The sequence below is a fragment of the Bacillus rossius genome, chromosome 10 (assembly GCF_032445375.1).
Source record: "Bacillus rossius redtenbacheri isolate Brsri chromosome 10, Brsri_v3, whole genome shotgun sequence".
Taxonomy (NCBI): Eukaryota; Metazoa; Arthropoda; class Insecta; order Phasmatodea; family Bacillidae; genus Bacillus; species Bacillus rossius.
The window spans coordinates 34,765,440-34,779,714 of NC_086337.1; the positions used below are offsets into that span (position 1 = coordinate 34,765,440).

At 37.3% G+C, this 14,275-nt stretch overlaps 1 protein-coding gene across 4 annotated transcripts in view; it reads left to right on the forward strand.

Moving 5' to 3' along the window:
- The window catches only part of LOC134535939 (neuronal acetylcholine receptor subunit alpha-7-like), a 213,320-nt gene that overhangs the window by 134,953 nt on the left and 64,092 nt on the right, over positions 1-14,275 (forward strand). For all 4 annotated transcript variants that reach the window (XM_063375342.1, XM_063375345.1, XM_063375343.1 and 1 more), the window contains one exon: positions 3,961-4,097. In XM_063375342.1, the coding sequence (XP_063231412.1) occupies positions 4,002-4,097 (96 nt within the window). In that variant the 5' untranslated portion in view covers positions 3,961-4,001. The remainder of the gene's footprint in view (positions 1-3,960; positions 4,098-14,275) is intronic.

Below are 14,275 nucleotides of genomic sequence, written 5' to 3' on the forward strand. Positions count from 1 at the left end.
GGTGCATTAAGGAGGGATTTTTTTTTTAAATTTCACATCTAAAGGGGCGAAAAGAGGTGGTTAAGTTTGTATGAAGCTAAATACCACTCAATGACTCACTACGAATTTGCAGTAACTATAAGACCTAAAGACTTGAATTTTGGCACGTGTATTCCATTTGTTACGTAGACATCCGCTAAGAAAGGATTTAGTCAGTTGCGGGGGCGTTTAAAATCAATGTTGTATTGTTGGTACTTTCTTCGCGACGGTCGCTACGCGATGGACGCGACACATGTGTGACGTCGGTGCGACAAAATTCCCGCTCGATTTAGAAAATTGTCTGTTTACATAGCGTCGCGGGCGTGACGTTACCGTAAGCCGTTTCCGAACGATGCCTCGGTAATATTTTCATACGTAACTTTTTTTTAGTACATTTTTAAGTGAAATCTTTGAAACGTGTTGACGCACAGTGTATTTTTTACGAATGACCGTAAATTTTTGATTAAACAAATTTCTCTTAGATCTATTTTTAAGAAAGAAAATATTGCTACCTGTCGTACGGGAGGTGCATATCCAATGGCCATAAACAGTTAGTATGTATATTTAATTTTTGTTTGTCGCATTTTTAAAAAACGATATTTCGCTGTCGCATCGCGTTCTTCGCGTCGCGTCCATCTCGCTGCTGTGGTTCTAGCGTCACTAGTTTACTTGTGCCGTCCATTTTACTGTTCACCAGGATGTGGCTTTGTTTTTAGCAGTAAATGTAATCAAACATTTTTGTAAAAGTTCATTTCACTTTGTTTCTCCTTGCCGCGTTGTTTGGCACGTCACGTTAGGAAATCTCAGTGATGTGTTTTAAAATAGCATTCATAGAGGGGACCCTTACTATGTTTAGTCTCCAGCAGTAGCAGCCCCCACCCCCCACAAGAATTATCATCTGGATCCCTCCCTGACAAATATGAAATTAAACTTTATATTATCCTACTTTCTTAGTACAGCACTACCCACTGTACAATTTTCATCACTTTTAGGTACTTACTTAATCCATTTTAAGTAGAATTAGCATGATTTCAAATTTTAAATTTCTATACGAAGGCCCTCAGTTGGATCAAACCCCTCCCAAACCAAAATCCGAAATCCGCCGATGGTCTCCAGCTCATATGTTTGTGCCACGTCATGTGTTACAAAATTTCTGTGATGCGCTGACACTCTTTGCAACATTATAACATATTATATTCGTTGTATGAAAAAAAAATATCGTTTCCTTTTACTACAATTTTTAGCTTTTAGATTACATTATTGTTTTACCCTTTCTTTATCATTTCTGGACGATTTTATTTTTGTACATTAAAAGCGACATGAAAACGAAATTACCCATGGAAATAAAATATTACTAATTTGTTTTAATGTATGTGTAATGTTTAATACTCTCGGAGATCTACATAGGTAAATATTTACGCCGCCCGTCTGTTACTGCAGAGCGCTGACTTAAGGCTGAGCTAACTGCATTCTCGTGGTTGCAAAATAATTAACAGAGGAGACCGTTTCGTACTGCCGTCGGAAATGTTTATACGGTGCTGTTGATTTTCCTCTTCTTTTTTTTTTTTTTTTGCCGCGGAATCACGCAAAGCGGAAAGCAAACACTGGTCATGCATTTTTATGACCACTGGGGATTTTTTTTTAGAGTGTTGCCGGTGGTGAAGTTCCGCTGTGAATGTGTGGGGCGACGCGTCAGCGAGAAGTTGTAACTTTGTGTGTGATGCACCAACAGACCTTCAACAAAATATTTTTCAATTATCACTTTGAAAGAGGGACATATGAACCCAAATATTTCAGATATTTTTCGGGGCATAATAATTTTTCGTTAAAGCATTGTTAATTATTTATTGTAATAACTGAAGTTCATAGTACTGGTTACTACAAAAAAAATTTCCCATGTTCATTTCTGGAAAATACTACAGCTGTAAAAGTAACAGAGCGGTGAATAGACATTAAGTTGTGTTCTTTAAATGAAGGGTAAAAGTTACCTACTGATGATGGCTACTGCAAAGTCGACCGAAACGTCGGTGATAGATTTGCTTTAGACGCGGCTACAACCCAGAAGCCAAGCAACTAAATATTTATATATTAAATTTGTTCATTTAATTTTAGAAAATAAGGCGATTAATTTGAATTTAATTGCATTTCTTGTTTTGTTTTACATTTCAGTGATATGCAATATATTGACTTCAATTTCGTTGTTATTTCAGTTTTATTGATATTCACTGTATAATATTTTCTCTATTAAGGTGGGGTCTCAAACATTTTATTGATTTTTTTCTTCATCTTCTTGTCATTACCAACAGTTAAAGGGCTTTTTCTGTAATAATACTTTACATCTTGTGCATTTGTTGTTTCTCACTAATATTTTCAACGGATATTTAATAAGAGTTATAAAATGGGTGAAAAAAGTTACGCAAGAGTTTTTAATCGTTATCACTTCCGCGTATGTCATAGCTAATACAGAGGTGATTTTTTTCCCCCCTAAAATAAAAACATTGTATAGTCTAGGAACGTTTCTTTCGCCAATTAAATGTACATTAGTATTTTTTGTGCTATTCATTGAGTTAATTTGTCAATAATACATTGTTGAGTGATTGTAGAATCTATGTAGGGTTAGGAAAACTATAAAATATTAAACTTCTTTCTATGAATTTAATAATTTTCACAATTCTGTAAACCTCACTTAGTAAATATTTTTTGCTGGGAATAATAAGAGAGGGCTAGTGTTAAATTTACAGAAATTTCCCTTAACTAAATAATAGTAACGACGAGAAAATGAAAGAAAAAGCTCAACAATGTGTGTGAGTTCTTTGAATGTTTCTTGCAATGAGAAACTAATTATTTAAATCATTATTTTGGACAAACGCTATCGCTAGTTTGAACAGTTTGTCACAGATCAGTCTGTTTGTGCCTGATGATGGAAAATGATTGCAGTTACCGAAACGTCGCATCTGTTTTTTTGTCTTGGGAAGCCTTACTGTGTTCGTCTGTGCCGTCGTAGCTGTATCGTCATATTAATTTCATCGCTGGGTTCGCGTGTGCGTCACATTATCGTCTGTGGTTTTTGTCCATTGTCATCGTTCTCTGCGTTCCTCTGTTCGTCGCTGAGTTAACTAAAGTGGTTTTGAGTTTAATTTTTTGACGTGACGTCTAATAAATCGATGAACGCCGGCTGCAAGCACAAAAAAGTGTCCCGTAACACACATTGTCCCGTTACGCTGTGTCCCCTTACGCACATTGTCCCGTTACGATGTGTCCCGTTAAGCTCATTGTACGCTTGCGCCGCATCTATCTCTCTTCCATTCGATTGGAACAACCATAGATTTGACTTTTTCGAGGCACATTAAACTTGAAACACTCCCATTCGTTTCCTACTTTTCCTATCATCGTCCTATCCTTAACAGAATAACACAGATTGGAAGAAGTTAAATAGCAAACATGTATAACACATTTTTGAATTAATGAATGCAAATAATTAATCAGTTAAATTGTAGATTTCATTTCACTCCTTCTTTGTATCCATAGATACAAAATAGTGATAATTCAATAAAAATGATTCAATTTTATTCATAAAAGTATGCAATCATTTCATCAATGTTTTGTTATGACGTTGTCACGTTAAACTATCGTCCGTAAACCGACTTTACAGACAACCAATTTTTTTTTTTTTTTTTTTTTGTTGCTTTAACTGTCTTGTCGATGTCAGTCCACTGTGTTTTTGCTAAGTTGTAATATTGTTCTGACTATTTCCTTCCGCGGGAATTCTCCCTTCTGTCTTTACGTTTTTGACATGAGCTGATTTTGGGATCTCACTGTGGCGCGCAGTTCAAACCAGCAATGGCGTGTGTCTGATACCACGGTGTAAGAGACCCCGCCCTTCGTGGAACGTCATGCCTCAGCATGTTGGTTGACGCGTGCTGTCGGGTGTCGGTGTTGCAGCCGCGAGCGACGAGCAGGAGTACCGCCTGGCGCGGTACCTCATGACCAACTACGACCCCGCCGTGAGGCCCGCGGAGAACTCGTCGGAGCCGCTCAAGGTCGTCTTCGGCATCTCGCTGCACCACATCATCGACGTGGTGAGTCATTCCCGCGCTCTCTCCGCGCAGCGGCGCAGCTAAGGCGACCGGCGGCCCTGGCCAGACTTGAAAATGGCGGCCCCTCTTCAGTGGCGTAGCCAGGATTTGTGTATGGGGGGGGTGTTAAGAAGCATGCCCCCCCACCCCCCCCCCCCCCCGTATTAAAGCGGATGGTCCGGGGGTCCTCCCCCGGGAAAATTTGGATTTTAAGGTGTAAAATAGTGCTATTTTAGCAGTTTTCGGTACTTAAATTTAAATATTGTAATGGTAAAAATTTTATTAATTTTAATATGAAATTTGTTTGATTGATTAATAAGAAATTAATTTAAGATTTGTTGCTAAGGGGGGGGGGGGTTGAACCCCTAAACCCTCCCCCTGCCCCTCTTGGATTAAAAGAGAGGGGGGAGGGTTCAGTAACCGCGAAACCGTCGCGGCAGCGACCCCCCCCCCCCCTCCCTCCTGCTCAGTCCCTGCCACCCGCCTGCTACGCCACTGGCTCCGCGCACAGGGGAAAAAAAAATTGTTTTACTTTTACAAAATATTCCTTTGGAAACCAGTTGCCAAGAAACAGTTTGCATTGTACATTTATGCAACACATTGCTAAGGTTATTTTTTGTACCTATATATGTAAAAAAAAAGTTTTTGCAACAATACTCAAGAGTTATTGTCACGCTTACGAGCACTGGCACAATATTGTAAATTTTGATTGGCGTTTTATACAAGTCTATACTTTTTTTTTTAATCCATGGAAATTATAATCTTAGTATTTAACATTTCGACTTCATTTTTTTTTATGTGGTGATTATATTAATGTCCTCAGTTAATACTGGAAAGCTATTCAGGGAACGGTTTACAAATTACTGTTAACTATTGGAGGTACTGGGACGACACGAAGCATAAATTTCCGGGTAAGAATCCGAAGACAATATTAATAGTAACGTCCGTACAAGGATTTAAATAACATGTTTATTAGAACTTCACGATTATAGATAAAGGAAACTGTGACGCTTTAATTGGCGTATGCCAGTCAGCAGTTAATTTCATCGTTTTCTCTCGGTTTCATGTTATAAATAATGCTCTAGATTACGGAGACATATATATATATGACATTAATATAATCACTACATAAAAAATTGAAGTCGAAATGTTAAATGCTAGATTATAATTTCCATGGATTAAAAAAAGTATAGATATTATATAGTATGTATAGTATATACAGTATATATTATATAGTATATGTGTGTGTGTGTGTGTTGTGTTTTTAATCAAACGTAGTCGGTGTCTATCTGGACTAACAGCGAAAGAATTATTTAAATCTGCCCAGAGGTTTTACAGTTTGCGTCAGTTTGCGTATTACGAACTCAGAATGTCTTTATAATATTAGCATATATTATGTTCACAAGTGTAGGCCTATGCTGCTGAACGTGTAACCCCGCAACGGTGTTGCATTCAAATAGAGTTATTTCCTGGACGGTTGTTTTTCGTGAATCGAATTATTTCCCCTGGCCGCAACTGGGAACGATATTCCCCCAGCTTCCTGTTCGGGGCGAATTTTAGACTTGCAAACTTAGATGACCCTCGTGAAACTCCCTCCCCCCTTTCCTGCGAAGGAAGCAGAGCGAACGCTGGGACGGTTAAAGTGCGAAAACCTGACCGCGGTGAGCGCCGTGGCTTTATGGGCGTTTCCGTCGCCCGTTAATTGCTGAATTGGAGGGGGATGTGGGGGGTAAGCAAACTTCGCAAGCAGTTCCCCGATATTTCATCACCGCCCCCAAAGTTCTCGACCCCGGCACACCCCTTCGCTGAATGAAGGAAAAACATCAATGTCGCCAGCTTTTAAAGATGGATGGCCACTATTAACCGCGCACTATTACGTTGACGGAATTGAGCCCGTCGTAACGTAATTGTTTACTTGTGGTCCCACGAGAAATTGTTACCACAGAAAAAATTATTAATTTCTTGGTGAAATCGTTGTGCGCAAATGATATAAAGTATTTTATTAATGAATTTGTCCAAAGCAAATAGAAAAGAGGTATTTAATGGGATAAGGTGAAGCATACGTTTTATGTAAAATTACATATTTGATTCCTTGCATTGCTGCATATTGTAAATGAATATATTATGTGTGTGTGTATAATTATATATATATATACACACACACACACGAACGTTTTACTTAACTGTCCGCGTGCCCCGTAAAATTATTGTAATTATTTTTTTCGTAAGTTAAATATCCCTTTGTTTCTATCATATACTTATTATATGACACCAATGTTAACCTGACGTTAAGACACGATTCTTTCATAATTTGTAAACTATATAAAATAACGGTCAAAAATGATTACGTAGATTGATATCTGGCCTCCCGCTACTGCAAGGTCAAATATTACAGTAAATTTAAAAAAAAACTTTTCAACTTCAGGATGAACCATAAATTAAGGAAGATTTCTTTGTAGTAGCACATAACTGGACGTTCATAGAATTTACGCCGAATTTTTGAATTCCGAGTACTGGGTTTTGTTGTGAACAGGGTAACGTACACGTGAAGTATCTTCAACATTGGTTTTGTTGGGAACAGGGTAACATACACGTGAAGTATCTTGAACATTGGTTTTGTTGGGAACAGGGTAACGTACACGTGAAGTATCTTCAACGTTGGTTTTGTTGGGAACAGGGTAACGTACACGTGAAGTATCTTGAACATTGGTTTTGTTGTGAACAGGCTAACATACACGTGAAGTATATATTCAATATCGATTTTGATGCGTGTTTTACAAGATTGGAAATGTTAAGTGTTGAGTTTTCAACCTGAACCCCGTGGGTTCGGGAACCTAGCGTAAATATAGGGAATGTGTCCATGGAATTTGAGAAGATCGCTCGATTATTTGTAAAAACCAGAGTTCTTCATAGTTCTTTTGTTTTCGAAAGGGCGCTGAAGCCAGTGTTCGAACGTTGAGCGGACGCCGACGGTGTGAAGATGTCGATGTAGCGTCGCTCGATGCAAAGGCGCCGCTCGCGAAGCCCCAGCGGAGGCGTCGCTTTTTTCCGGGGACCGCTGATTGATGGGAAGCCTTCATTTCACAGACGAGAGAGCCACACCCGAAGTTCCCCGAAGTTCCCCGAAGTTCATGTTCGCTTTTTTTTTCCGTACCACAACATGTGTATTTATTTGGGTGGAAAAAAAATTCGCGGGCATTTATTCTCCAAATGCGCGGGTTTAACTTATACGATGTCATTCTTAAAATTAGCAAGAAGTAATTTAAAGAATATTATTCAGTAGGTTAGCTACATTATAAATACTTTAAAACATTGTGGATGGTTGGTTATATTAGGTAAGTATAGCTACATTAAAAATACTGTAAAATCATTTTATTATTGATTTATTATTGAGAAATACCATTACGTATCTTCATTATTTTATTTTGGGAATATAAGTGGAATCCACTATGGAAATATGGGAAATATTATGGATATATTTAATTATATATATTATATTACGGATATAGCCTATTTTAAGAATCATGCCAACCAATGACTATTATCGGCCAACTCTTATAACTGAACGTCAAAATGATCTAACACAAACATTACAAACTAAATGCAAATTATGGAAAACCCAGAACAAAACGAACTGGAATACTTCTTCATTGTGTACTTCAGCTGTATGTTGTGTATACATTCCAGAATAAAATAATATGAACAATATGTAGGAGTTTAACCGCATTAGTACTATTATGCTAATTAAGAAAATGTTTAACAGCTAGTATTCGCATTATTTACCTATATGCTCGTAATATTTTAAGCAATCATAGTGTAATGCGCGTCTGACAGCTGAAATTGAAATAAGCAAATCCCCGGAAAAAAAAAGTTGAACCTTTTTCCAGCGATATTTTTGTTAAATCGCCAATACTGTTTTTTTATCATACGATTTTTTTTTTGGTCGAAGACTTTACATCACCTAATGTTCCGAAATATTTTACAGGAAAAATATTCGATAACATTGAACTTAGCGCAGGGAATCTAGGAATCTGTTGGTGAATCTAGGAAGTTCATACCACATGAATTCCCACCAAACCTCGATATAGGCTTACATAAGTGCCATCTAGCAACGGTTTTGTAAACTTTGCATTTAGAGGGAAAACATTAATTTAGGTACTGCCACCTGCGGAGGAACTATAAACTACAAGAACACTGTTTGAATCGATACATAATTGAAAAAAACCCTCATTACCCAAAATAACCTAAACTTCGTTTACCCTAAAGTCATTTGCCCAACAGGCGTTTGCCCTAAAGGCATTTGCACTACAGGCATTTTCCCTAAAGGCATTTGCACAAAATGTTTGATAATCCCATTTGGGCCAAGCTCCGGCATTTTCCCTAAAGGCGTTTGCCCTAAAATAAGTTTTTCGACAGTCGTTTGCCCTACAGGCGTCTGCCCTAAAAGGTGGTGTGGTTTCGTTAATCCAAAACGTAAGTGCTTGCCGGCGTTTGCCTTACAGTCGTTTGCACTAAACGGCATTTGCCCTAAAGTCGTTTGCCCTGCAGGCATTTGCCCTACGTTTAGGGAAAACGCCTGTAGGGCAAACGATGTGTACCGGAAGCAGGAAAGGATGGGAGTTACGGATTAATTATTACGTGAAGCGTTCACATTTACGTAACAGGAATTTTGGGAAGGATAAGGATTGAGAAAGGATGAGGAAAGAACCTGCTCAACGAGAGTGTATACAATATGTGTTAAAATTTGGGGTAAATATGTAGTTGAGTGATATTTGCGGGAAAAAAATGTTAAAAATCCGAAAATACCTTTATTAGATGCTCTTCAACTTCCTCTTTTCATTAAAAGCGGCGGAGGTAAGAAATTCCAAATACTTCGCCGCTTTTAATGAAAAGAGGAATTTGAAGAGCATCTAATAAAGGTATTTTCGGATTTTTAACATTTTTTTTCGCAAATACCGCTCAACTACATATGATGAAATTTAAAAATTCGAATCTCCTAAATTATTTGGAATTTCTTACCTCCGCCGCTTTTAATGAAAAGAGGAAGTTAAAGAGCATAAAATAAAAGTATTTTCGGATTTTTAACAATTTGTTTTCGCAAATACCGCCCAACTACATATTTACCAAATTCAGATAGACCGGACTGGGATTCGAACCCGGAGCCTTCCGATGACATGTCGGCTGCTCTACCATCGGGCGCTCGATGTACGAAAAATATGATACAAAGCGCCCCACGCTTTTTTCAAAATAATACTAGTATTTTTCATTCATTATTGTTTTAAGCTTATTTTAAAAATTATTTCCTCAATTTCTTCCAGGTAAAAATCCTTAAACTGTAAGTTTTGCTCTCTATCCAAATATGTTTTTGATATATCGTCTGTCAAACTTATCCATATTTTCCGTGTTTGATGTCTTTTATTTAATGAGTTACTGACCTTGGCATAGTTTGGAGTATTTGTAACTGCTTGGTGTAGATTTGCAGGTTGGTGTTCGAGTGGAATTTCAAAATTCTGCCCATCAGGTGTAGCTATTGAGGTTATGCATATGGTGTTTGATTTCCCATCTGCTGTTGGTTTCACAGCAAAATCAAACTTCAATTTTTCCATGTTTCGTGAAATATTTGCATAAAAGTAGTATATAATAGGGCATCCTGCGGCAGGATTCAGGTTGTGGTGTGTGGTGTCGGTGTCCACCATCTTGGATTGTGACGTCACGGCGGCCATTTTTGACTCAAAATTCCTCAAAATTCCTCAAAAATGACTCAAAAATTCCCGTTTTAATAAAAAATTTCCCGTTTTCGAGGGAAAAATTCCCGTTTCGAGGGAAAATTTCCCATTTTATTCCTTAAAAATCCCAGCGGCTGAAAATTCCTAAAACTGGCTTAAGCATCCTTAACTCAAGCCAGCGTTAAGCCATTTATAGGATTATGACGTCACCGCTGCAGTTTCCGTTACGCCCGCCATCTTTAAATTTACTATCCAATTTTAATAAAATAGAATTTTTTTTTAAATTTATAAAAAAATTCAATTAATAAAATTTTAATAAAAAATATTTTAAAAACATACGTTAACGACACGGAGCTCGGAGTCCTCGGTTCGAACCCGGTGAGGGCGAAAAAAAAAATGGTGTCCGATCCTTCCACCACGGAAGTCACCTACAGACTAACCTACCACCACCAATAACAAGGTCATCTAGTATGATGTCATGTCCGCCATCTTGTCTTCGTCTGCTGGTAGCCATCATCATCTTGTTATCGTCGGCGAGAGTGCGCTGACGCCATGTTAGTTTAATTCTTATCCGCTAGAGTGCAGTAATCATTTATTATTGCTGTGTCACCCGCCATCTTGACATTTGGCCGCCATCTTGGAATCGTGTAATTATTTAGCTAGAAATTCGGGAAAAATTCCAAAATTCATTAAATAAATCACTCATTAATTTACAGATTGATTCGATCAGTTTCAGTCCTTGGTTCGATACCCGATCGATGCAATAATGCGAATGGACGCCGCCCTTCTGGACTGTTCGGGCATCGGGTCGGCCCGGGATGACACGCCACAGCCGCTCTCGTCGGTTCTGGAAAGACGACCCACTAGTACTTACGCAGCGACGCCGGCCTCCGCGACGGTTCCGGAGTTCCGAGATCGAAGGTGCGACATCGGCGAAGAGGGTGAGAGGTAAACCTCCCCTTATTCGAGAAGGATTCTTCGTGCATTTGCTCCGCTCATGTCTTCGTGCATCATGGGAAAAAATGTAAAGGTGGAGTCTGTGCTCCTGCTGAACTACCTGTCAACATTTCGACTCCTCGCTTTAGATTGGAGACTCGTGAGCGTACAAGCAAAAAAAAACAGATGTGCAGAAACCGATTGCTATGACGTCTGGACATGGAACTAAACCTAAGACTGTGTTCGGTGCATTACAAGTAAACGATAATGGCTTCTACTTGGCGCATTCTGCATTTCGTGGAACGTTGAAAGACTATTATTATCTAAATACGTTCGGTGAGTCGAAGGACATTTGTACTTTTCTTGATGATATTAGACAGAACATAATCAATCAGCTTACTGATGACGTAGCGACAAACGGACCTTTGAAATATAACTTGTGGTTGGACTGTCTATATGGAAAGCCGTATCCGTTAGATGACAAAGTGAAGAAGTGTGCATTCAAGACATCGGCTGCAGTAATTTACAGTTCTGACGATGTGAAGCAAACTGTTAAAAACGGTATCCAGAAACTCTGTCAAGAAGAGGAGAACTATGTCTGTAAAGGTTCTGGCTGGACTCTGTCTAGTATAAACCGATTGGAGCTAAGAATTAGTCATTTCACACCGCTGCGGAACTAAATGATTGTAAATTTGCTGGCTTACGTAAGTGATCCTGTAGTAGAATAGAAATTATGTAATAAATATTATGTTTGTGAAAGAACTTGTGGTGTTTAATTCCTCGAACCTGTTACTATTATGTTAAATTGTTATTTTTTTTTCATCGTCCAGAATCGTACCAAGGACCTAAGTCGATCTAATTAATCAGTACATTGATTGGAAATTTATTTAATGATTTATGAACTTTTTCCCGAATCTCTAGCATTAAAATTATGAATTACCAATATGTTGGTGTTGATGGCTTATAGGAAGATGATGACAGTAGAGGTTTTAATGTCTCTTTAAGAATGTTGAACATGGAATAATGAAATCATTATTTTTTTACATCAAATTAAACATTATTGCATCGATCGGGTATCGAACCAAGGACTGAAACTGATCGAATCAATCTGTAAATTAATGAGTGATTTATTTAATGAATTTTGGAATTTTTCCCGAATTTCTAGCTAAATAATTACACGATTCCAAGATGGCGGCCAAATGTCAAGATGGCGGGTGACACAGCAATAATAAATTATTACTGCACTCTAGCGGATAAGAATTAAACTAACATGGCGTCAGCGCACTCTCGCCGACGATAACAAGATGATGATGGCTACCAGCAGACGAAGACAAGATGGCGGACATGACATCATACTAGTTGACCTTGTTATTGGTGGTGGTAGGTTAGTCTGTAGGTGACTTCCGTGGTGGAAGGATCGGTCGCCATTTTTTTTTTTTTCGCCCTCACCGGGTTCGAACCGAGGACTCCGAGCTCCGTGTCGTTAACGTATGTTTTTTAAATATTTTTTATTAAAATTTTATTAATTGAATTTTTTTATAAATTTAAAAAAAAATTATATTTCATTAAAATTGGATAGTAAATTTAAAGATGACGGGCGTAACGGAAACTGCAGCGGTGACGTCATAATCCTATAAATGGCTTAACGCTGGCTTGAGTTAAGGATGCTTAAGCCAGTTTTAGGAATTTTCAGCCGCTGGGATTTTTAAGGAATAAAACGGGAAATTTTCCCTCGAAACGGGAATTTTTCCCTCGAAAACGGGAAATTTTTTCTTAAAACGGGAATTTTTGAGTCATTTTTGAGGAATTTTGAGTCAAAAATGGCCGCCGTGACGTCACAATCCAAGATGGTGGACACCGACACCACACACCACAACCTGAATCCTGCCGCAGGATGCCCTATTATATACTACTCATAAAATGTTGTTTTATAATAATGTTTCACTCTTGGTTAATTGGTAAAATGAAACAAAGACATAATTGTGTTTCTCTATTTAACGAAAGAAACAACATTTAAAGCCCTTATTTCAGGTTTTTTCTTCATATTTTTACAAATATAGATAATATTCTCTTCAAGAAAGTATATTGTTCACATTAATCATAACCCACTCTCACTTTTCATTTAATTAAATGTCACAATATTTAGTAGGCTTTGTTTATACCGCGCCAAAGACAAACTGAAAGAAAAGAGTTTGCACATGAGCGAAATTGTTTTATTTACAAATACGTCTTTGCTTCATTTTACCAAATATATAAATTGACAAAAATCTTATTTTGCAAATTGATTAATGGAATAATTTTATCAAATTAGTATATTGTCATCGGTCCTCGATAAATCTACAAAGTTTGAATGAAATCTGGCCGTTTAAAGTGGGTCAAAATCGCACCCAAGGAGTCGGTTACAAACATACAAACAAACATACAGGTGAAGCTAATATAAAGCGTGTAAATAGTAAAACTGTACACAATAGTTGCCTAACCAAACCAATCCAACAGTGCACAAAAAATATTTTTTCCATAAATGGATATAGTAAAAAAAAAACTCAGGAAATAATGCTTATAATATATTATTATAATTTTTTTTTAATTTCGAGTATTTATAGAGTTTTTACAAATAATATTGTTTAAACTTAAGTGAACAAATTTCAACAAAAACTCTTTTCCTGTTTAGATATATCGTAAAATAATTTAATAATAGTTTTGCATTTTGGTTGAATATAATGTGACTAAAAAGTTAGTACACAAAAACATACTTCCTGTCTTTTTTTTTAGTAAATATGGTTTTCATTGGTTTTAAAATATAATTATTTTGTAATCATTAGCATTTTTTATCATCATAAATACTCATCTACTCTAAAAATGTTTGGGCGTTGTAACAACTAAAACATTTTATAGTGAGTAGTGTGAACATGCCGACAGCGAGAACTTCATGTGCACTCGGTGCGTGCAGTAATAATAAATACAGGCAATTTCATGCATGTGTTTGTACGAATAATTACGTCTGAATATTTTACGAATTCCCTTTAGCATTATCCAATCGAGATGCGTAATTTCCGGTACTACTTAGTTCAAGTAATATTTATTTTTTAACACAGGATTTTAAAAAAATACCTTTTCATTTTTTTTTTTTTTTTTTTTTTTTTTAGAACGATCCGTTTTGATTTGACTGTTAGTGTGAAAAACGGAAATGTTGAAAATTAATATTTTACTTCCACGCTCTTTTTTTAATTATGACTGAAACTAGTTGTGAATAAATGAAACACGGGCTTTTCATTATGGAAGAACCGTATTGAGATGAAAATATTTCTTATGGATGGTGTGAGGCGTAAGGTGCTAAACATTAAATAAGCATAATTTGACGGAAGGGAGCGTAACAACGGGTGGGTTTATCACAGAGGAATTTCCAAGGCGTGCGTACGAAAAGACTGCTATAGTTGCGAGAGAGAGTCCCCGAGAATATCTGTTCTCGAAACATCCAATCTAGGAGCGCACGAGCCAGCGGAAATTACAAACAACGTC